Below are 25,133 nucleotides of genomic sequence, written 5' to 3' on the forward strand. Positions count from 1 at the left end.
GCTCTGGAATGAGCTCCCTAGTGATGTTCGCCTGGCACCTACACTATATTCCTTTTGGCGCCAGGTGAAGACCTTTTTATTTTCCCAGGCATTTTAGCACTTTAGTTTTCTAGACTTTTAGCTTTGCTATTTTAAATCTGTATTTTAAATTCCTGCACTGCTGCTAGGTTTTATTCTGGTTTTATTCTGTTTACTGTGGTTTTAACGTTCTATATATTTTATATTGAGGATGAGATGGCTAGATAGCATCCCCGATGCAATGAATATGAATTTGAGCACACTCCGGAAGAGAGCGGAGGACAGGAAGGCCTGGCGTGCTATGGTCCATGGGGTCACGAAGAGTCGGACACGACTTAATGACTGAACAACAACATATTTTATATTGTTTTATTGTGTGCTGTTTGGTTTTAATTTTTTTGAACCGCCCAGAGAGCTTCGGCTATCGGGCAGTATAAAAATGAAATGAATTAATGAATGAATGAATGATACTAGAATGGGTAATCTCTAATCCAGCCTTCCCCAATTTGTGCCCTCCAGACTACATCTCCCATCATTTATCCTCATTGGCCATGCTTGTTGGAGGTGCTGGGAGTTGTAGTCCAACAGATCTAGAGGGCACCAGGTCAGGGAAGGCTGTCTCTAATATGTATACTTGGATGAATTTGCTGGAATTGTAAACAAGCTGATAAAATACTTCCTCTGGGTAAAGGTAATTGATTCAAGGCTTTAAAAGATGGAGGTTTGTAGAAAATAATATACTTAGCTGAGGAAGTTCTCATCAGGAAGAATAGCCCAGAACAAAATGCCCTTCGAATGTTTCCATCACTCTCTTTGCTGGTCTCTGTCAAAGCTATGAGTCATGGAAATTCTCACTTTGATGCAACTCCTATCAGACAAGATCTGGCTTTTTAAAGAGCAGTTGCAAGGGAAAAAACGATTTTCGCATTTTGGGGATGGAGGCTGATGCTGCAAGTCACTCCTCAACCACTGATGCTGCATCAAAGAGCAGAGATAAGGGGTAGGGTGGGGTGTCAGGGAACACTGACCGCCAAAACATGAGGAAGCAGCAACTTTTGTGTAATGTAACAGAGATTAATTGTATTCGTTGTGTTGTTCTTGTTATTGTTAGGTAAGCAGTCATTTGAGGGTTGCCTCTTTGAATGTTGCAACTGAAAGGTAATTAATAAGCCTAATAAATAATAGTGATGGGCCACAGAAACTGCTGATGGGAAAATGATTCCCATCACTGATAGGTGCCCCACTTCCTCCAGAACTAGCAAATGTTACATCATTTTCATCTGGATGCAGCTTCAGTGTGGCCTTTGGCAACGAACAAGCTTCATGGTGTGTTATTAACAGTTCAAGCCACAGTTTCCCAAGGAAACTGTGCAGCTTCATTCAGGCCTGCATTACTCATACAATTCCGAACGTGTGAGGGGAGAGCAGGGCCCTGCTTGCTGGCTCCGTCGTTGTACCCTTGCTGGCCCTGTCCACGTGTTGGGGCACAAGTTCTGAAGTGAGGAGACTACAAATAGGGCTTCCCATGCGTGGAACAGGCTCCCTGCTTCAGGCCTTCTGCTCTCACGCATGGACAGAGCTGACCAGGAGGTGATGTAGGGGGGTGAGGCTAAGAATCACTTTCCCCCTCACATAATTGGAATTGCATAAGTAACAAACTCCCAGATTATGTGTTTGTAGGGTGGGGTGCAGAATCTCTGGCCTGGGATCCCAGTCCAGCCCTTTGGGGTTCCCCAGATGGTTGTGCCTCCTTTCCCTGGTCCCACCCCCATTCTCCTGACTACTGATCATTTGGTGGTTTGCCGGCTTGTCGTGCAGTTTTTTCCCCATTCTAAAAGGTTGACCTGCTTCTCCTAAGCTTAGTAACAGGCAGTAAAGAGCTTTAAGCTGAAATAGGAAACTGGAATGCAGCCCCTGAGAGCTTCTCTGAAACAGAATTTGGCCCTCTGGCTGAAAGCTGCTCAATGCCCTTGTTGTAGTTGATGCGGAGACAGATTCAGCTGCTCTCCTGCAACACCTTAGCCTGGCTGAAGGTGCAGAGATTGGAGGCATAAGATGTGAGTAAATTGTGGCTGAGTGGGCAAAGCACTCAAGAGGGTGGCCTATACAATTCTGTGCTCTGCATGTTAATAGGCCTCGTCTGTCTCGAATTTGAACACCCTTAGTAAAAGCGTAAGATGATTCTAACTGTGTATGGATACAGATGCAAGCATTTGTGCCAGCTCGTCCTCTCTCCTCAGTCTTATAACTCTGACCTATTTCAAGTAAAAACTGTGTTTTGTTTTGATTACAGTCCAAGGATGTAGAATATGTGAATTCTGAATATGGAAAGAATGCTGTGAGAATGCTGTACATTAAACGAGAAGGCAAGATCCACTGCATTAAAGAACTGGAAATCTCCGTACATATAAGACTGAACACTGTGAATGAATACTTGCATTCCGACAATTGTAATGTCATCCCCACAGACACCATAAAGAATGCAGTTCAGGCTTTGGCCAAGTGCCGAGGGGTATGTTTTAAAAAATCATTCTCTTTATCTTTTTATTGTATAGCTAGATATTGTCTCAGTGTATTGCATTGTCCTGTTTCCTGTCACTTACAAAATAAATCCTCAGGCAAAAAAGAAGAGGGGAAAAACGCTGAGGCCAGATTTGGCCACAGATGGATCATATCTCATATATCGGGCCAGCAGCACCTGGTAGATTTGCTCTGATGCACGCATAAAGGTGTATCCTTCCAAAGATAACAGAAAGGTTTTTCATAAAACCAAGTAAACTGTGCTAGTCGAAAAAATCCACGGCCAGGCAATACCTTTATTAGAACCAGCCAAATATGTACAGAATTGTGGGCAAGCTTTCAAGATCTTCAGATCTCTTCAAAGGAGGAGAACAAGGGGCAAATTGCATAATATGTTAATTATGTAGCTGACCCCTCTCTTGTGTTTTTACTCTCGTATAAGCATGGGCAGTACCAATTTGGGTCGGGACCACAACACACTAGGAGGAGAGGATTCCCCCCCCCTTTTTTCTTCCTGAAATCCCCTTTCCCTGCAGGGAAGTTTTTAAAAAGGAAAAAGCCTCCACTGGCATCACTTGAGGCTTTCCCCCCCTTTTTTCCCACCTCTGTGCAGGATCAGAGGAATTTTGGGAAGCAATGGTGCCAGGAGAAAGGTTTAATCCTCCCGTCCTGGTGAGCTATTGTCCTGATCCAAATTGGCACTGTGCACACTTAAAGAAGAGTAAAACAAAAAACAAAAAACAGGCAAGGGGTTAGCTACACGCTGCATAATTAACGTAATGTGTAGTTTGACCCTAAGACTGGTAGTATATAGCTGTTTCTTACTTGGCATACTTCCAGATAGAGGGCCCCTGGTGCTTCTAATCAAAAGGCATTACTCAGCAGTTGCATTGTTTTATTTTTAACATGTTTTTCATGGTAAGGAAAAAGATGGAAGAAACAGTGGGAAACCATGGGAGTGTTATAAGTAGAAGACAGCATTGTCTGCCCCCCCCCCCCCGTTAAATTCAGTGAATGAGGCAGGATGATGACACTATAAAAGCCTCATCTGAAAACACCCTTGTAGGGGAGAAGGTACGCAGTGTTACACATTTTCTATTCAAACTTGGAAAATGAAACTTGGCACAGTTCTCCTCCACTTGCATGTAGCAACAGGGAAAGGCTAAGCTCCTGGATCTTATCTTTTTGAAACAAACAGCTCCCAAGTTCTGGAACATTGTTCCTCAATAGATTAATATCCTATTTCTTTGAATACATATCTGCAAGAAGATTTTTGTTAGACAAAAAAATCGGTGACATATCCTTTGACATTTGAGGATATTTTGGTTTGTGAAGAATTATTACACTTAATTTAAAATGATTTGTTAAAAGTGGATTTTCACCAATATTCACATGGGAGAGCATATTTTCAATAGTACTATATGAACTTCCAAGGAGATATTTGATTATCCAAAATACAGTAAGTAGTAGTGCACAGAAGATAAATTTGGAGCCTTCTCTCTTTTTCATGATGTGAGATCTGTAGGAAATCTGGCTAAATGAAAGGGGTAAAATAAATTATGCCTAAGGGCCATGATTTAAAGAACCACACGGACCTAGTTCTATGAGCCCATGGGGTCTTTAGATAAGTTAAAAAAACACCAACAACCATGTGCCATATATAAAAGGCTTTCCTTTTTTTAAGCTTAGAATTTCAGCTGCGATGTATGATAGGAGATGGTGGTCAGCTGTTCAGAGATAAAGCCAGAAATTCCACTGGACTAGCGCAAATATCTTGCACAAGCCTAAGAAGATGTTCTGGTCCTGAGCCTGTTTTGTGTGTGTATCTGTGTCACGCTGCTTGGTATAATAATCATATTTCTCCTTACCATGGATAATGATAGTTAATTGGTTCAATAAAGATGTCATTTGTTACAAGCGTTCAACTGCCATACCCAGCTAGTTAATCAAAACATTTGTAATGAACTGAATGTAACTTACGATACAATGTCTTTTGCAATATTTATCTAAAGACAGAAGCAGATCACATCTAATACGCTGTTTGTTTTACTAGATCAGGACAATAGAGGAGTTTGGTCTCGATATCTGTGAACACTTCATTACATCATTTTGCCATGTGGTATATTGCAATGCCTTTATCCAGGAGGTTCCATGGCAGCGCCTAGAAAAGGTATGGAGAACTCATACACGAAGGTTACAGTCTGGCAGCTCTTTGTACACTGGTGGGAAGCTGATAAGTGAGTCAGAGGGAGCGAATACAACATCTGAGGGGGACAGTGAGGGATTCAGTAGGTCCCAGAACACCTTTACTATTTATATTACGTATGTTCATGATTGCTCAGTTACTTCCTCTGTTATCTTAACATTTCCAGCACAAGGCAGAAAAATTTTATTTACAAATTTGGTGTCTCATTCTTAATCTCCAGGATGGTACCCCACATGCACATGCTTTTCTCTATAGCTCTGAAGGAGTTCGATTTTGTGAAGTGGAACGGACTTCAGACAGTAAGACCATAATTTTCATTCTTTCGGTAATATCTTTGTTTGAATTCTTGGTTGAAGAAAGATATGGGGCAGTATCCAGTGCGATATAAGCGCTAATGTACGTTACCTTGCCCTGGCGTAAGGGACCTGTGGTGCAATGCCAATAGCATTAGCTGGCACCATGGGTTTTCCATGAAGTCCTGTCATTTGGGTGAAAACTGCTGGCATTGCATGAGAGGTCCCTTATGCTAGCGCAATGTAATTCACATTTGTGCTTGTGTCGCACTAAATACTGCCCATGAAGAGATGCAGAGGTTCAAGGACTTACATTAAAAATAGCTGTCACGGGGGGCGGGGGGGATTTCTTGTTTTTATTTACGTGGCCCAGAAAGGCAAGAGAAATGGATTTGCATCATTCTTGATTGCCTTTTAAAAAAATCTATCTTATTTGTATTCTGCTCTTCTTCTAAGGAGCTCAGGATGGCATGGATGGGGTTTCCCCCTTGTATCCTCATAATAAACCTGTAAATTAAGTCAGCCTCTGACGGGCCCAAGGTCTCCCAGTCAGTTTCATGGATGAAGCAGGAACCTGATCACAGGTCTCCCCAGTTCAACACCCCACCCCTCAGACACAATCCACCATATTGGCTCTCACACTAGTTTTTTTCCTTCTCGTTATAGCCCGGAAATATATCACCTGCTTAGTAGCACATTCTCTGTTTGATTGGGAGAAGACAAAGAAGGTCAAATATGCTTAATTCAGGCTGAAATCATAAACCTACTTATCAGGGGTTAAGTCAATTGGATTTATGTTTGCGTAAACATGTATAGTATTGCGCTATCAGTTTTTTCGACTCAGGACCTTTAAGGGCAGACACTACAATATTTCTGATTGGGGAGGGTCTATAGGTCTGTGGCAGAGCCCCTGCTTGGCATGCAGAAAGTCCCAGGTTCAATCCCCAGCATCTCCAGGTGGGGCTAGGAAAGAAACCTGCCTGAAACTCTGGAGAGCTGCTGCCAGTCAGTGTTGACACTACTAGGTTAGATGGACCAGTGGTCTGAATCAGTATAAGGCAGTTTCCTATGTTCCTATGTCCTGCCTGATCCATATCCTTTGCAGGACCAGATGTTACAGATACAGTGTGGCTGCCCCCCCGCCCCAATTCTGCATGGTGTCAATTCTGTGCCACAGCCACAATGTTTACAAACCACAGTAATATGGATTGGGTACGGATTGTGTGCCAAGTCTTTACTCTAATGCCCCAGTTCCCTGGGAATCATCAGCACTGGAGACATAACTATGCTACATATCTATTCTGGTAATTTTAAGAACGTAATGTTTGTATCCTTTATGGTTTTTGTTTTAAAATAGCATGAACTGCCTTGGTCCTACAGGATATAAATTGATTTGTTGTTGTTGTTGTTCAGTCATTAAGTCGTGTCTGACTCTTCGTGACCCCATGGACCATAGCACACCAGGCCTTCCTGTCCTCCACTCTCTCCCGGAGTGTGCTCAAGTTCATATTCATTGCATCCGTGATGCTATCTAGCCATCTCATCCTCTGCCGTCCCCTTCTCCTTTTGCCTTCGATCTTTCCCAGAATCAGGGTCTTTTCCAGGGAGTTTTCTCTTCGCATTAGGTGGCCAAAATATTTGAGCTTCAGCTTCAGTATCTGTCCTTCCAATGAGCACTCAGGGTTGATTTCCTTTAGGATTGACTGATTGGACCTTCTTGCAGTCCAGGGGACTCATAAGAGTCTTCTCCAGCACCACAGTTCGAAAGCATCGATTCTTCGGCGCTCAGCCTTCCGTATAGTCCAGCTCTCACAGCCATACATTACTACTGGGAAAACCATAGCTTTGATTATGCGGACCTTTGTCGGCAAGGTGATGTCTCTGCTTCTTACTATGCTGTCTAGGTTTGCCATAGCTTTCCTCCCAAGGAGCAAGCGTCTTTTAATTTCATGGCTACAGTCACCGTCTGCGGTGATCTTGGAGCCCAAGAAAGTAAAGTCTGTCACTGCTTCCATTTCTTCCCCTTCTATATGCCAGGAAGTGATGGGGCCAGATGCCATGATCTTCGTTTTTTTAATGTTGAGTTTCAAACCAGCTTTTGCACTCTCCACTTTCACCCTCAACAAGAGGCTCTTTAGAGTCTCTTCGCTTTCTGCCATTAGGGTGGTATCATCTGCGTATCTGAGGTTATTGATAATTCTCCTGGCAATCTTAATTCCGACCTGTGATTCATCCAACCCGGCGTTTCTCATGATGTACTCTGCATATAAGTTAAATAAGCAGGGCGACAATATGCAGCCTTGTCGTACTCCTTTCCCAATTTTGAACCAGTCGGTTGTTCCATGTCCTGTTCTTACTGTTGCTTCTTGACCCTCGTACAGGTGTCTCAGGAGACAGGTAAGGTGGTCTGGTACTCCCATCTCTTTAAGAATTTGCCAGAGTTTGTTGTGATCAATCAAAAGCTTTAGCGTAGTCAGTGAAGCAGAAATAGACATTTTCTGGAATGCTCTTGCTTTCTCCATGATCCAGAGAATGTTGGCGATTTGATCTCTAGTTCCTCTGCCTCTTCGGAACCCAGCTTGTACTTCCGGTAGTTCTCGGTTCACATACCGCTGAAGCCTAGCTTGTAGGATTTTGAGCATAACCTTGCTAGCATGTGAAATGAGCGCAATTGTACGGTAGTTTGAACACTCTTTGGCATTACCCTTCTTTGGAATTGGAATGTAAACTGACCTTTTCCAGTCTTGTGGCCATTGTTGAGTGTTCCAAATTTGTTGGCATATTGAGTGCAGCACTTTAACAGCATCATCTTTTGGGATTTTAAATAGCTCAGCTGGAATACTGTCATCTCCGCTAGCTTTGTTGTTAGTAATGCTTCCTAAGGCCCACTTGACTTCACTCTCTAGGATGTCCGGCTCAAGTTCAGTGACCGTACTATCATGGCTATCAGGGACATTCAGATCTTTCCTGTATAGTTCTTCTGTGTATTCTTTCCACCTCTTCTTAATCTCATCTGCTTCTGTTAGGTCCCTGTCTTCTTTGTCCTTTATCATGTCCGTCTTTGCACAAAATGTTCCCTTGATATCTCCGATTTTCTTGAGAAGATCTCTAGTCTTTCCCATTCTATTGTTTTCCTCAATTTCTTTGCCTTGTTCATTTAAGAAGGCCTTCTTGTCTCTCCTTGCTATTCTCTGGAACTCTGCATTCAGTTGGATATATCTTCCCCTTTCTCCCTTGCTTTTCGCTTCCCTTCTTTCATGAGCTACTTGTAAAGCCTCATCAGACAGCCACTTTGCTTTCTTGCATTTCTTTTTCTTTGGGATGGATTGAGTTGCTGCCTCCTGAACAATGTTACGGACCTCTGTCCATAGTTCCTCAGGCACTCTGTCTATCAGGTGTAATCCCTTAAATCTATTCCTCACCTCCACTGTATATTCATAAGGGATATGATTTAGGTCATACCTGAATGGTTTAGTGGTTTTCCCAAGCTGAAATTTTGCAAGAAGCAGCTCATGATCTGAGCCACAGTCAGCTCCAGGTCTTGTTTTTACTGACTGTATAGAGCTTCTCCATCTTCAGCTGCAAAGGACATAATCAATCTGATTTCGATATTGACCATCTGGTGATGTCCATGTGTAGAGTTGCCTCTTGTGCTGTTGGAAAAGAGTGTTTGCTATGATCAGCGTGTTCTCTTGGCAAAACTCTATTAGCCTTTGTCCTGCTTCATTTTGTACACCAAGGCCATGCTTGCCTGTTATCCCGGTGATTTCTTGACTTCCTACTTTAGCATTCTAATCCCCTATGATGAAGAGGACATCTCTTCGGCCTCAGTGGTTGGGGCATAGACTTGAATTACTGTGATGTTGAATGGTTTGCCTTGGAATCGTACTGAGATCATTCTATCGTTTTTGAGATTGTACCCCAGTACTGCTTTTCCCACCCTTTTATTGACTATGAGTGCTACTCCATTTTTTCTAAGGGATTCTTGCCCATAGTAGTAGATATAATGGTCACCTGAATTAAATTTGCCCATGCTTGTCCATTTGAGTTCGCTGATTCCCAAGATGTCGATGTTCAATCTTGCCATCTCATGTTTGACCACCTCCAGCTTACCTTGATTCATTGATCTGACATTCCAGGTTCCTAAACAATATTGTTCATTACAGCATCGGATTTTCTTTCACCACCAGACACATCCACAGCTGAGTGTCCTTTCGGCTTTGGCCCAGCCGCTTCACGCTTTCTGGCGCTACTTGGAAATACCCTCTGCTCTTCCCCAGTAGTATACTGGACACCTTCCGACCTGAGGGGCTCATCTTCCGGCGTCACATCTTTTAGCCTTGTGATACGTTCCATGGGGTTTTCTTGGCAAGAATACTGGAGTGGGTTGCCATTTCCTTCTCCAGTGGACCACATTTTGTCAGAACTCTCTGCCATGACCTGTCCATCTTGGGTGGCCCTGCATGGCATAGCTTATGGCTTCACTGAGTTACACAAGCCCCTTCGCCACAACAAGGTAGTGATCCATGAAGGGGATATAAATTGATAGATAAATATATAAGTAGATAAATAAAACTCACATGGGAAGTAGAATGCAGTTGTATCTGCAGATGTATAAAGCCCCATCTTTGGGGACAGCCACAGTACTTGGGTAATATTTGAAATCAGACCTGAGTTAAGCATCCAGATCAAGGCAAAGCACATTTCAAGACAGAGTGCAGGCTCCCCGCCGCGTGCTCCTGTCCTGCTTGTGGGCTTCCCAGAGACATCTGATTGGCCACTGTGAGAAGGGTGCTGGACTAGACAGGCCTTTGGTCTGATCCAGGAGCACTCCTATGTTCTTAAAATAAACCTGGCAAAAACTGAGCTGCTGAATCAAAGGAAAGCCACTTGCAAGACCTCAGATCCTTGCTAAAATAACCTTGCTAAATCTAACAAGCAGTCTTCTTTATCAGCTTAGTTTGCAATCAGGTTTATTCACACTGGGCTTCTAATAAATCTCTCTTTTTAAATGAAGTAGTTTAAATGTACCTGCATATATCACTGTACCTTGAGGAGAAAGCTTTATGGCAATGGGACTGTCATCACAACTGCACGTGTTTTAAATTATTTGTAAAAGGAGTTGACCTTTTTCCTTCCTCATTTATTTATTTATTTATTGCAGGTGGCCCAATTGTTTTTTCTGGCATTAAGGATCTGAAACTGATGAAAACAACCCAGTCTGGATTTCAAGGCTTCTTCAAAGATAAATACACCACACTTCCTGAAAGGAGTGATAGAGTGCTCTCGGTAGAAACACTCGTCAAGTGGTGCTATACTGACTGTGCAGAAGGAACAGACTACGACTGCATATGGTACACTGAAAACCTTCTACATGGGGATCGCTTCACATCTGATGGTCCATGAATTTTGTCCAGAGTGGAGGAGGTGTCTGATATAAAGCAGGACTGAAACCATAGTGATGGATATAATTAGGAAAGCTTTTGATCAGAGATTTCTTGCTAAGTGAGGCTTTTCCAAAATGGCCTATTGTGGAGGTTACAATTACTTCCTGCCTGGTGCCTCTAGAGCTGATGCCCAGTCACTGGCCTGACTTGACTCTGTTTGCCTTTTGAGTTATTTTCTTTGTTTCTCAACCTCAGTGCCAATGAAAGGACATTTTTAGCTTGTATATATTTAAATAAATTAGCATGAGCACTGGGCCTTTTCTCCACAGTTGGAAAGATGGAAGTCCTAAGCATGGTGAACGTGATTTCCTCTCACATCACCCCCCATGGGTCTTGAGTGTAATAAGTGTGCATTTGTTTTGTCTTTGCCATGCATACATTGCACACCTTCACATACAACATAATAAAAATCTTGTTTATGATTATATCCCCCCTCTTACCTGGGGCTCCCACTGGTTTTCCTTTGATCACCACACTAGAACTGTTGTGGTTCCTTGCTTGCTTGACTGCATGTTTAAAATGATTGCAGTGTTAACTATGGATGGAAGAGAAATTCATTCCGTCTGAAGTTTTATACAGACTTACCCAATTTGTACCTCCTGAACCTATATGCAAACTGGAATGCATTTGCACACCAAAATCTGCACTTTTCAGAATTTTGCAGTGCAGTTCGCAACTCAAACATTGCACATAAAATGCATATATTAAGGAGAAGGGCACACCAACATGGCTATATTAGGGGACAGTACATACAAAACATTATATTGGGGAAAAACTGCTTGCAGAAAGTGCACATGCTAGGAAGTGTACAAAAATGCATATATTAGGAGAAATGTGCACAAAAACGGATGCAAATTTTCATGCAGACATTTTTTGCCAAAATGGCAATCAGATGTGGAAACGGACTGAGATGAACTCATGGCTTGGAAGATGAGAAACTGAGTGAAACTGAAATTGATAGACTCACCCACCTCTAGTGTTCATATTATTATCCTCATCCATACAAAACTGAGGAAAGGAATGGAAAGAAGGAGTGAAATGAGCAAGACCCGTTATTGTTGTTCTCACAATTTCACACATAAGCCAATTCATGGCAAAATGACATCTATTGCACAGATTAATTCTAATTATTCCATATTACTTCGAAGGAGAACTGCCCATGAATGTACCCTTGATGCCTTTGCTGGACCACCTGAAACAGGCCATTACTCCCCTTCTTACCAGAAGACAGTCAACTGCATTCAGACGTACATCCTGGACCGAATTCCAAAGGTCTGTATTGTTACTTCTTTTGACGATTATGACAAATGGTGCCTGAAAATTGTATTCTTAGAAAATGGAGGGCAGCTTCCAAACCGCGCTAACTGAACAGACGATGCTATCTTAGAATCAGACCACTGGTCCATCTAGCCTAGTACTGCCTGCCCTGGCTGGCAGTGGCTCCCCATGGACATAGGCAGAGCCTTTTCCATCCCTTCTACTTCAGATGCGATATTATTTAAGGTGCCAGGGATTCAAATTGGGACTTTCTTTATGGAGTGCATGTGTTCTTCTACCACTCAGCTAGATCCCCCCTCCATAACTGGTTGTTGTTGTTGTTGTTCAGTCGTTCAGTCGTGTCCGACTCTTCGTGACCCCGTGGACCATAGCACGCCAGGCCTTCCTGCCCTCCGCTCTCTCCCGGAGTGTGCTCAAGTTCATATTCATTGCATCAGTGATGCTATCTAGCCATCTCATCCTCTGCCGTCCCCTTCTCCTTTTGCCTTCAATTTTTCCCAGCATCAGGGTCTTTTCCAGTGACTTTTCTCTTCGCATTAGGAATGACAAAAATGTATGATATCCCAATGTGAAAACAGTACATTTTCTGGAACTATATATTTTGGCCTGACTAACTCAGAAATTTGGGGTGGGAAGGGAAGGGAAAGAGATGGCAACCACAGGATATAATATACTCAGCTCTGTGTTATAAACAATCCTTATGATCAATTTCTTTCTTACCACCTCATGAAGGTTTCACTAGGCCTTATTTATTTTTAAAATTACCCACCTTTCCACTATAAAAAGCCCTCAAGGTGGCTTACAAATGAAATAAAATATGACCAAAATAATTAAGAATATAAAAAAGCTGAAAGCAAAATTAAATGTTGGATCCAGGCCACCCATAAGGAAAATGCCACTCATGGGACCCTCTTGCTGGAGGAATCATAGAATCATAGAATAGTAGGGTTGGAAGGGGCCTACAAGGCCATTGAGTCCAACCCCCTGCTCGATGCAGGAGTCCAAGTCAGAGCATCCCTGACAGATTGCTATCCAGCCCCGTCTTGAACGCCTCCAGTGTGGGAGAGCCCACCACCTCCCTAGGTCATTGAGAGCCAGTGTGGTGTAGTGGCAAGAGTGTTGGACTGGGAGCTGGGAGATCCAGGTTCTAGTCCCCACTCAGCCATGGAAGCTTAGTGGGCCAGTCATAGACTCTCAGCCCAACCTACCTCACAGGGTTGTTGTTGTGAGGATAAAACAGAGAGGAGGAGGATCATGTAAGCCACCTTGGGTTCCTTGCAAGAGGAAAAAAGGTGGGATATAAATGCAATCAATCCATCAATCAATCAATAATTGGTTCCATTGTTGTATTGCTCTAACAGTCAGGAGGTTTTTCCTGATGTTCAGCTGGAATCTGGCTTCCTGTAACTTAAGCCCATTATTCTGTGTCCTGCATTCTGGGATGATCAAGAAGAGATCCTGGCCTTCCTCTCTGTGACAACCTTTCAAGTACTTGAAGAGCGCTATCATATCTCCCCTCAGTCTTCTCTTCTCAAGGCTAAACATGCCCAGTTCTTGCAGTCTCCCTCATAGGGCTTTGTTTCCAGTCCCCTGATCATCTTTGTTGCCCTCCTCTGAACCCTCTCCAGTTTGTCTGCATCCTTCTTAAAGTGTGGTGCCCAGAACTGGACACAGTACTCCAGATGAGGCCTAACCAGTGCTGAGTAGAGGGGATCTAGTACTTCTCGGGAGTTGGAAACTATACTTCTATTAATGCAGCCCAAAATAGCACTTGCCTTTTTTGCAGCCACATCACATTGTTGGCTCATATTCAGCTTGTGATCGACAACAATTCCAAGATCCTTCTCGCTTGTAGTGTTGTTGAGCCATGTATCCCCCATCTTGTAACTGTGCATTTGGTTTCTTTTTCCTAGGTGCAGAACTTGGCATTTATCCCTATTAAATGTCATTCTGTTGTTTTCTGCCCAGCGCTCCAGTCTATCAAGATCACTTTGAATTTTGTTTCTGTCTTCCAAAGTATTAGCTATCCCGCCCAATTTTGTGTCATCTGCAAATTTGATCAGCATTCCCTGCACCTCCTCCTCCAAGTCATTAATAAAATGTTGAAGAGCACTGGGCCCAGGACTGAGCCCTGCGGTACCCCACTCATTACCTCTCCCCAGTTTGAGAAGGTCCCATTGATAAGCACTCTTTGAGTCCGATTCTGTAGCCAACTGTGGATCCACCGGATTGTTGTTTCATCTAGCCCACTTTGAGCTAGTTTGTTCATCAGGATATCATGGGGCATTTTGTCGAAAGCTTTGCTGAAGTTGAGGTATATGTCTACAGCATTCCCACGGTCCACAAGGGAGGTTACTTGATCAAAAAATGAGATCAGATTCATCTGGCAGGACTTATTTTTGACAAGTCCATGTTGGCTTCGAGTAATCACTGCATCATTTTCAAGGTGCTTCCAGATGGATTGCTTTATCATCTGCACCAGAATTTTCCCAGGGATTGATGTCACACTGACTGGTCTGTAGTTCCCAGGTTCCTCCTTTTGACCCTTTTTGAAGATAGGGACATTAGCCCTCCTCCAGTCATCTGGCACTTCACCCGTCCTCCATGATTACTCAAAGAGAATAGACAGCGGTTCTGAGAATTCTTCTGCCAGTTCCTTTATTACTCTGTGGTGCAGTTCATCTGGCCCTGGAGATCTGAACTCATTCAAAGTAATTAGGTGTTCCTTGACCATATGCCTATTGATCTCAAGCTGCAATCGTGCCCCTTCAGCCTGTACTTCGCCTTTGCCAGGGGGTCATACACCCTCATTTGGGAGAAGACTGAGCCAAAGTAGGAATTGAGCACCTCTGCATTTTCTTTGTCATCGGTTATCGTTTTGCCATCCTTATTTAATAGCTAAACAACCATTTCTTTCCTCTGCCTTTTACTATGCACGTAGCTGAAGATAGCCTTTTTGTTGTTTTTAGCATCCCTTGCTAACCTCAGCTCGTTCTCAGCTTCAGCCTTCCTGACACCATCCCTGCAATTCTGTGCTACCTGCCTGTACTCTTCCTTTGTTACTTGGCCTTTTCCTATATGTGTCCTTTTTTTGTTTTCATGTCATCTCTAGGCTTTTTGTGAAGCCACATTGGCTTCTTCTGTTGCCTTCCACCTTTTCTTCTTGTTGGAATTGTTTGTAATTGTGCCTTGAGAATTTCCTTTTTTAAACGCTCCCACCCATCTTGGACTCCTTTTCTCGTTAGTGTCGCTTGCCATGGGACCTTACTGATCATTGTTCTGAGTTTATTAAAATCAGCTTTCCTAAAATCCCAGGTACGCGTTTGACTACACTTGGGAGTGTATATAACGGTCTGTATGTGTATGACATACAGGAGTGTGTGTGTGTGCGGGTGCTGATTCCCCCTTCCTGCTGCAATCTTCTGTGCCACCCAAAATGCTGCTCCAGAAGGTCGGAGGACTTTCCAGAATACCATGGGAAGTGTGGTGCTGGAGGCTGAAGGGGGAAGGGGCAAAGATTGCCTTCCCCACTCCTCCATTGGGAGCCTTTGCTGGATCTTGGTCCTTTCTGAGACTGGAGAGAAGCTTTCCATTTGCAGAAGGGCAAGTCTGGACCCAACCCAAAGAAAAACATGAACACCGCTATGAATAAAGCAGTTACAGATGAATGGTCTTAATGGTTCAAAGCTCAAAGACAGACCTAGCCTAGTACCTAAAAGATAGCAATGGTGATGTTAGGTGGCTTTGCCCAGGGTAGGGGTGAAGTTCTACAAATTTAGCACCACCACAGAAAAGGCCTGCACTCTGGTAGCCACCAGCCTAAATTCTGAAGGCAAGCACACCTGGAGAAAAGTCTCAGATGAAGGTCTGATTTGACGGGTAGGTTGATATGGGAGGCAGTCCTTCAGCTACTCTGGTCCCAGACCATTTAGGATTTTATGGTTTTAAAATTTGGCACATTGAATTGTGCCTGGAAATGCACTATAAGCCAGTGAAGGTGTTTAAGTATCAGAAACATATATTACCATGACAAGTCCCAGTTAACAACCTCTGCCAGATTCTTGACTGGTTGAATTAACGAGCTGCCGTCACTCCATGCCTCTTTGCCTTCTCTTCCTCAAAACAGCAAGGTGAACACATGAGATGTGACATCACCAGGCAGTGCCTTGCTCTGCCCTCGTAGCTGATATCCAGCGATGCGGGATAAAGGCAGGTGCTGGTTATCTAAACATTACGATTACAAGGAAGTGAAGGGAATGTGGTTGGGGGAGACATGGAGCAGGAGCAGTTCTGTATTTCTTGTAATGTCTTCATTGGCGTTAACAGGAAAGGAGGCCTGAACGAATGTGATCGTGCTGCATAAAATGATTGTGTTGCTTAACAGATTGTAATGGCACATGTTTTTGTATTTTCAGATTGAGGAGGTGGAAGTGATCTTGTCCAATATCCACTATTCAGTGACAGATCTAACAAAACTGGGATTGTGCAATGACAAGGAGGTGAGGAAATTCATTTCACTTCTACCCAGTGGGCTGGACAATTTGGGATATATCACTGTGAAATTGTATAGAGGGAAGACGAAGAAACATTTAACCGAGACATAGTACACATCTACACTCGAGACTGAAATTTATTTGAAAAACTAATTCTGCCTTCAGGAAGAGAAGGACTAGAGATCTCAACAGAGGATTCGCAGTATCTTAACCAGAATTACCCATGCGCTGGTAACCTCCTGCTTAGACTATTCCAATGGGTTGCAAGTGGGGCTACCTATAAAAATGGTTCAGAAACTGCAGCTGGTCCAAAATAGGATTGCTAGATTACTAACTGGGATTGGGCCATCTGACCATAGCATGCTTGTGCTTTGTCAGCAGCACTGGCTCCCAATCTGTTTCCAGGCCTAATTTAGAACGCTGATTTTAACACTGAAAGCCCTGAATGACTTGGGACCATGTTACTTGAAAGACCACCATCTTCCATTTGTACCTACTTGAACCTTAGGGTAACTACCAGCGAGAAGGCTTTTTCAGTAGTGGAACAGCCTTCCCAGTTATGGAACAGCCTTGTCAGGGAGTTTTGCCTGGGACCATCCTTGTGGTCCTTTCGGTGCCAAGTGGAGACCGTTATATTCACCTAAGCCTTTTAAATTATTCGTGTAGTCTAGGCCTTTTGTTTTGAAAGTCTGTTTTTTTTTTATTTTGGGGTTGCTGTTAGTTTCATTTCTTTTTGTTGTTGTTGTTGCTTTTGATTTCATGGTTGTTTGTGCTATTTTTGTATCTAAATTGTTTTTATGCTTATTCATTGTAAGCTGCCCAGAGATCTTTATGTTAATGGGTAGCATACAAATGTCATAAAAATACTGAATACTGTACTGAAGATAGTGTCAAAAACAGCTGTAAGGCTGGAGACTGACCATTCTTTTCTTAAGAGAGTTGAAAATCTTTGCAGGGGTGCCCAGTGTACATGCTCATTTCTTTTGGTATCTCTTCATTAAACAAAACCCCCCACATATTTACTGTGGCTTTCTGCTTTTGGTTTCTTTGTGGGATTATGATGGGCTCCTTTACATGGCAGACACATGGTTTGAATCAAGGGAGCCCCTCCCTCCGTCTTTCCTTCCCTGGCATGTGTGCAATTAGCAGGGTGGGGAGTCTTATTTTCATTGCTTAACTTGTGCTGTACTGTTTCCTCGCAGCCCCCAGGAAACCTACGACTTACTTCTTTCTTTTTTTTTAAATACTTTTTATTCTATTTTTTATCTTTATAAATGAAATAAACAGTACCAACAACCTAATCATTATCTACAGTTTCCCAACAGTACAATATTCTTAGGAGGACACAGCAATAACGAAAAAGGGGGGGGGGGAGAAAAGAAAAGAAGGAAGAAGAAAGCAAGAAAGAAAATGAAAAAATATAAAAAAGTTACTTAAAAGGGTTAAATTTAAACTCCATTACACACAAACTTCAAATACTATTCTACTTAAAAGTTTTACCTATAACACTGGCAATATTACAATTCAGTACTGCATAGATAATCAGCCTTACATTTCAATATCATATCATCAGTCTTATAGCAAGGAAGCAGGCCTACAATTCATTTCCAATAACCATATATTGCCCGTCAGTTAACATATAATAGTAGAACTTAACAATTTAACCAGCCAAAAATATTATTAACCAAAGTCTCATAATAATGTTAGTAATAATAATAAAAAGGAAGGAAATTAAAAAGGATAAGTAATAATAACAAATCACTAATAAATTTTTACTGTTATATAATAATAAAGCTTAAAATCAACCTTATAACAATCACTAATGTATTTTGTACTAGATATATAAATGAATGTGCACATTTCTATACACCCTCAGACAGTAGATTTAAGTACAGTATATCATATCCATTTTAAAGATAAAGGATTTAAAAGAAAGAAAAAAAGAGAAAAAAGCCGGATATATATGAGCAATTATCTCTGGCCTAGCCTGGATCTTACAGACTAAACATAGCCAGTTGACAAAACATGTTTATAAATTCCAGTTCATGAGGCTGGAACAGAAGTCTCACACATTTTTTCGATTAGCCACACCTCTGCCATTTTGTGATTTAGAAACTTCTTCATCTGACCTTCAGAAAAAATGCAAAATGTAGCAGGATATTTTAAATGATATTGTAAGTTCATTTGTTTTGCCAGGTTTTTCACCTTGGTAAATTGCCTTATCAGCAACTTCTTTGGTGTAATCCGGAAATAACATAACTTTATCTTGTTTTGATCCCCCCAAAAGATTTCCGCCCCCTCTTGCCAAACGCAGGGTATAATTTTTTGTGGAGATTCTTGCAAATTGGACTGTAATCGTATAACCAGTCCCTTTGGCATTTGGCACACAGAATGCCTGCTCAATATCAAGTAAATAATCAGATGACACAGGGAGTATTGCATGCAGAAGCTTATCTACAAAAGTAGACAAATTTACATCAGTAGGTAGATCTTTGATTCCAATAATACATACATTTGCCCTGTGTGTGAAAACCTCAAGTTGAGAGATTCTGACAGAGAAATTGTTATAAAAAGCTTGTGGCGCAATCTCCTGAGCTGCTACCTGATCTTGCAGTTCATTAACCTTTGCCTCCATTTTTTGCCAAGAAGTGTTAATTAAGTCCACAGCCCCTTGCAGGGCGGTGATGGAATTTTGAATTGTATCCAGCCTCTTAGCCTGTTCAGCAAATTGCAAAAACAAAGTTTTTATCAGAGCAAGTAACTCCCCTGTATTTCTATTGCTTCTCAGAACCTTTGCCACGGGAGGTATAGGGGGGGTCGGTGGAGATCCTGCTCCTTTTTTCCTCCTTGATATAGCCATCCTTCTCTTCAAACAGATCTAGCAGGCCCTCAAATATTGTTGGTATTTCTTAGTCCATAAACACTAATAACTACATTTGGAACTCATCAGCCCTGTGTGCTCTTAATTAGATAGGAGTTTCAAAACAACTTTGAGTGATGTCTAAGCTCTGGCAGGGTACCTCGGAGATCAACCCTTCTGCTGCTTCGCAAAATAAGCTGCTCTTCCAAGATTTCATCCAGATGCTGCTCTTGCTCCCCCTTTTAATTCCAGGGGAAGATGAAAAGGTTTTTCAACCTTTTAAAAGCTGTTTGAGGTAGTGTCCCACAGAGCCTCCACAGAACGCTGCCAGGGCAACATGGCGCCGAACCGGAAGTTCAGCTATGACTTACTTCTGAGTAGATGTAAGACTGTGCTGTAAGTCTGTAATTCGAGGCATATTTACTTGGCAGTAAGCCCCACTGAACTCAATGGGACTTACTTCTGAGTAGACATAATATTGCACTGTAAGTCTGTAACCCTCGGCACACTTACGTGGGAGTAAGCCCCACTGAACTTAATGGGGTGCTCTGAATCAACAGAGGATGATTCAGAGCACCCCATTGAGTTGATTCTGAGCTTGGTGGGGCAGGGGATCAGATCTGTCTCCCTTCATTGAAGGGAGGCATTTTAACCTCTTCTTCCTCCAATTGGCCTGAGATCAAAAAATGTGCTCAGCATTTACAAGGCAGACACATAGTTTGAATGGAGGAAAGTCCTTCCTGGGCAAGTTCATAGCACTCCACTGGCATTACACACTGCCTATATGGCATCATTCACCTTTATTACTAGCTTATCTCTGATCTTTTTGAAAGCGGGATAAAGGGGGAAGAGTGCGGGAGACGTCCTGGAGGTTGACAACATCATGTAAAGGACCAGCAAACTTCCACGAGTGACCAATCACGAGCATGCAATAAATCGCTTGTGTAGAGACACCCTTTGTCCCACTGTCATCTGTGTTCTCTCAAACCACTTTCACCTCCCTGGGAAAAAAAAAAGCAATTGCCAATCTTTAGTCTAGAGATTGGGGCTGCGGTGGCTTAGTGGTTAAGACGCTGAACTGCAGACTGGAAGGTCGGCAGGTCAGCAGTTCGAGACCCGAGTGCTGCGTGACGGAGTGAGCTCCCGTCTTCAGTCCCAGCTTCTGCCAACCTAGCAGTTTGAAAGCAAGAAATTGCAAGTAGATAAATAGATACCGCCTCGGCGGGAAAGGTAACAGCGTTCCATGCACCTCGGTGTTCAGTCATGCCGGCCACATGACCACGGAAGCGTCTTCGGACAGCGCTGGCTCTTCGGCTTAGAAACAGGGATGAGCACCGCACCCTAGAGTCGGACATGACTGGTTGGGGACACCTTTACCTTTTAGTCTAGAGATTGCATGGTGGTGGTGGTGGTGTGTGTGTGGTGGGGCGGGGAAGGAGCACGCTGTGTCTGCCTTTCTTGTCCTCATCCCATAGCAGTCTCTGTCACCTTCTTCAAGTTGGAGCGTGAATGTGTGCAGTGGGCAGCCTGCTACTCATGGAGGTTCCCCATCTTATATAGAACTCTGGAAGATCAGGGTTCTAAGCCGTGCAGGGAACCTCCGCCAGCAGAGCAAGCTCCTTGGTGCAGATGTTCATCCTCCAGCTCTTGGAGAGCAATGAAGGCAGAGGGGGTAGAGCTAGCATGCTCATCCTGACATGATTCTGATTGCATGGGGATTTGTGTGCAACTGTATTTCCTAGTTGGTATACATCCTTCTATGCCTTTCAAATTCAAAGCATTTTCCCATTGTGAAAGAGATGGGTCTCAGTTCAGAAAATGGTAATTATTTAGGATTGTTGGGAACGCTGCAGGATAAGTTTAAGAATCCTTATTCTTGGCAAGAACACCATTGCAGAGGCGTAAGCCTTATGTGAGACAAAGGTAAGAAGTCAATCCTTTCAATGGGACAGTAAATTGAATCAGAGTCTCTATAAACTTGTTTCATCATGTTGTGTATCCTTGCATATTTAGGGCTTATGATAACATAGAGCAGATCTCCGGAACAGGGTGTCTGCCAGATGTTTTACACTAGAACTCTTATCAGCCACAGGCAGCATGGCCAGTGGTCAGGAATGATGGGAGTTGGAGTCCAAGATATCTGGAGGGCATCAGATTGGGGAAGCCTGATGTAATGACTTTCTAGCAACAACCAGTTGGAGTTAACTAAGGCTCGGTCTATGCTAGAAATCTATACCGCTTCAACTGCTATGGCCCAGACAGAATCCTGGATATTATCATCTGATGCTGACATTTTTTGGCTGGAGATCTGTAGCCATCCCCATTGCTATAACTGCCAGGGTTAACCTGGAAGAGGGAATAACTGTAAAAAATTGTTTTTACAGTTTAAATCTATGGCGTGGCTATGCCTGAAGAAACAATAGTCGATGCTCAGGCTGGAGATAAACCATTTACATGTCTGTCTTTTATGTACAGATCCTGACACCTCAGGATACACCCTTCGGTGCTTGTGCATCTACACTGCGTAGGAAGAAGTGCCCGGGAGCAGAATGCCAAGGTCCGCTAGAAAGCAAACCCTGTTATTCTGTTGGATGGAAGTCTGGCCGTCGGGTGTAAGCAGCCAGCTCCTTTACAAAAGCATCATACTTCACAAAATTGATCTCCTATGCGCATGCATTATTTACTCTTCTTCATATTACTATCTTCTTCATATTACTATATCTCCATGTGTAGTTGCCAGCGACATTTTCAAAGGTATCCTAAAGGAATCATATGCTAACATCACAGTGCATTTATTTCCTTTTGCTTCTATTGAAAATCCAAAATAGAAATGTTCAAACCAGCCCACTAAACCACAATGGGATGGATCCAGATATAGTCATGCTTAGTAGACTCCCTAAAATCATTGGGAATTAAGTTAGCCATGACTAGCTTAAAATGATAAAATCCCATTGGGTTTGATCCAAAATCTTCCTTCTACAGACAGAAGGCTCCTTCTTACACAGGATACTTCTCAGCAGAGGAATCCTGCTTGCAGAAATGGGGGAGGTGATCTTCATTGATTCCCCTCTCCTTCTACTGTTCCCCATGCACCTCCAATCTGTTCCAGAAGGCACTGGGGACTGCAGAGGGAGGGGGAATTGGCCAGTGGATGCTGAGCAGAACTTCGCTCAGGTAATGCTCCTTCCACCAGACAAAACTGGATCCAACCCAGTTATTTTAGTGAGTCTTCTCTAAGTGTGATTACATCTGGATCCAAACCAATGGTTTTGCAAGCTTCCTATTTGAATTAGTCCACCAGGACTTGCCTTTTGTTATCTTTTCACATATGTGAAGCCTCTCAGTAGATTCTCTGAAGCAATTGTTATTAAGATATTCCTTTTATTGAGACGATATATACAAACTTACATGCCAGATCCCTTGACTTCCCATGGAGTGACATTACATTGGGCTCCACCAGCTGAGGATCTGGACTTCTTTTTGCAATTGAACATATTCCAGTTGAACAAATGGGGAAAATGTATATTGCAAATATAAAGTTTAATTAGACTGTATCGGCTAAAAGAGGCAAATGAAGCTGTAGCAGTGCATTCCTCATATATAGCATAGCTTGGTCATAATCGCAATGATGCCAGTTTTGACTAATTGATATTTAAGTGGTATGCTGAGTACCCTAACTCTGCCATGTGCTTCTCTGATACACAAACCCTGGGGCATGTGTGAGTAGGAAAAGAGCTGTGTCTATTTATATAATCAGTCAAAAAACATGCTGAAGTTACTTTTGTAGGTTGTCTTTAATAACCCTCAACTTTTTAAGAGTTTCTTCACCTAATAGTGCTTTTATTTCTAAGCAAGCAGAGTAAATCACTAAAGCATGTATCAGTATTGTCAGTTAAAAAATATTGGCAGACTTGAGAACGTAACTAAGAATTGCCTTGCTAGAGCAGGTTTACAATCCATCCAGGCCAGCATTCTGTTCCTCAAACCAGTCACCCATATATCTTGGGAAGTCACAAATACGCCATGAAGGTGACCTGCCTTGCCTGGCTTTTCCCATCATTTGTCGTTCAGAGGTACACTGCTCCTGACCATAGAAGTTTCACTTAACTATCCTGGCTTAATAACTGCTGATAGTTCATCCTTGATGAATTCAGTTAAAGTATTTTGTTACTATAGGACAGTTTTAATTTCCCAAGTCCTCTTTCATAAGATCAGACTGCCTGTGTACCTTGTGCCCATCCAGATGCACAGGGTAAGTAAAAGGGGCAGAGTAGATTAGAAGATGGAATAGTAGTAACATCCTTCCCATGATGTTAGCCTTCCCATGATGTTAACATTCTTCCAATAACATTCCTGGCTTTGCAGCCATTTGTTTTTGGCCTGGCTTGCCATGGTCTAAGAAGGCGAAGAACATACATTTTCCCCCACCCTTTACTTATACAAAGCTTCCAGCAGTAACCTATAGGGCCAAGCGGCACTCATTTAGGGAAAACCTGTTGTGGGTTTTAAACATTTTATCAAAGGGACACATCTATAGGATTCCTGACCTATAGATACATCCCACTTTCTAACTAGACTTCACTAATTTACCCCCAAACTGACCATTCATCCCAAACACTTTGGTAACTCATATATGCCATCTGAGAACTATTTTCTTGAGGAACTTAATTCAACTACGCTGTTAACAGTGCAAAGTTGGAGGATGTTAAGGGACAACTGTAAAGTGACAGCTAGATGTCTTACTCTTACTGCATTTTTGCAGTGTTCCCTACCTTGTGTCATGTGTTTTCCAAGGGCAATTTACATCAGCAATACAAGCTTTTTTAGTCTGCTTGCAAAAGACATTTTTAGAAGCCCTTTTAATATAAATCTGTCTCAGTAACAGAACTAGTTGGGAAAGGGATTTCCCATAAACAACAGTAACAGCATCCTTCATCACCCATGGAATGAAACAAAGAGATTGCCCAATGAAACAACTCATCTAGCCTGTTTGGATACTTTTCCTTTACTTGTCAATAAGTACAAGGTATAATTCCATTTTAGCCCCAGGGTTTCTCTTGTCTTTAATGAGCTGTTCTTTGGGCCCCACTTTTCTGAAATGTATGCAATCAAACTGTCTCCAGTGAGGAGCAAGGAACTTCCAGTTCTCCTTTCTGTGGCAGGTCTTTTCTTGGTTGACAGAAAAGGGTGAAGGAAAAAAGCTGCTGATCCTACTAATTGGTGGCCCAGTGGCACCTCTGACCCTGAAGGTGTTAAGCTCTTCGTTTGGAGGGGCCAGGGAGTAATCAAATGACTGTTTTTTTAACAAGACCTCTTCATTTAAGAATCCTCACAAGTCAGTTGAGATTAAAGTTGTCCTCCTTGTAAACTGGTGCCCCTGATTGTGCTATAAAGTGAGCTTTTTGCTTTGCAGCTTAGGACCATCTCCCTCATGCAGGGCAAGTTTATATACTAGTGTAAATTGTTTGAAAACAGCCTTGGCTTACCCATAGCCTTGGCTTACCCTTGGCTTACCCATGGAGTACTGGATGTACTCCAGGTACATCCTTCCTTGGAAACACTATACCCAAAAATGAAGTTGTCCATATCATGGGGCACCATTGACCTTTGTGTTGGTGAGAAGTTGACAGAGTAATTTGGCACATTTAATTCTTTCTCTTAGCCCATCTTCCAATTGGAAACCTATTTTGTTACACCAGAAGGGAGTTGTAGATTTCTTGTTTCTTTAGCATAACTTCATGGGGTTGTGAGGTTTCTTTCTATGTATCTTTTTATGGGTGAATAAAAAGCAAAGACAAAACACTTTGAATCTATTTATTTAATTAAATATGAAACTCTGTAGGTGTCAAAATATAAACGTATTATTATATAAGACTATATGGACCAGTGTATTTCATTACTGATCTTGCAGAGGTGAAAACAACAAACAGGGTTTGAGCTGAAATACTGAACTGGAAGCAAACATACAAAGATGCAATGTACCAGGGCCTGATTCCTCCCAGCTGGGAGCATTAAGCA

At 42.5% G+C, this 25,133-nt stretch overlaps 1 protein-coding gene across 1 annotated transcript; it reads left to right on the plus strand.

Moving 5' to 3' along the window:
• The first annotated feature begins 1,587 nt into the window (after positions 1-1,587).
• Positions 1,588-24,985, plus strand: LOC146347996 (uricase-like). The gene is made up of 8 exons (XM_084851636.1): positions 1,588-1,608; positions 2,312-2,530; positions 4,592-4,708; positions 4,965-5,043; positions 10,202-10,391; positions 11,633-11,756; positions 16,178-16,261; positions 21,591-24,985. The coding sequence occupies exons 1-8, from the start codon at positions 1,588-1,590 to the stop codon at positions 21,729-21,731; spliced, it is 975 nt and encodes a 324-aa protein (XP_084707762.1). The 3' UTR covers positions 21,732-24,985.
• Positions 24,986-25,133: the final 148 nt, after the last annotated feature.

The sequence above is a fragment of the Heloderma suspectum genome, chromosome 4 (genome assembly GCF_057233095.1).
Source record: "Heloderma suspectum isolate Gila_16-S chromosome 4, 16-S_ref, whole genome shotgun sequence".
Classification (NCBI taxonomy): Eukaryota; Metazoa; Chordata; class Lepidosauria; order Squamata; family Helodermatidae; genus Heloderma; species Heloderma suspectum.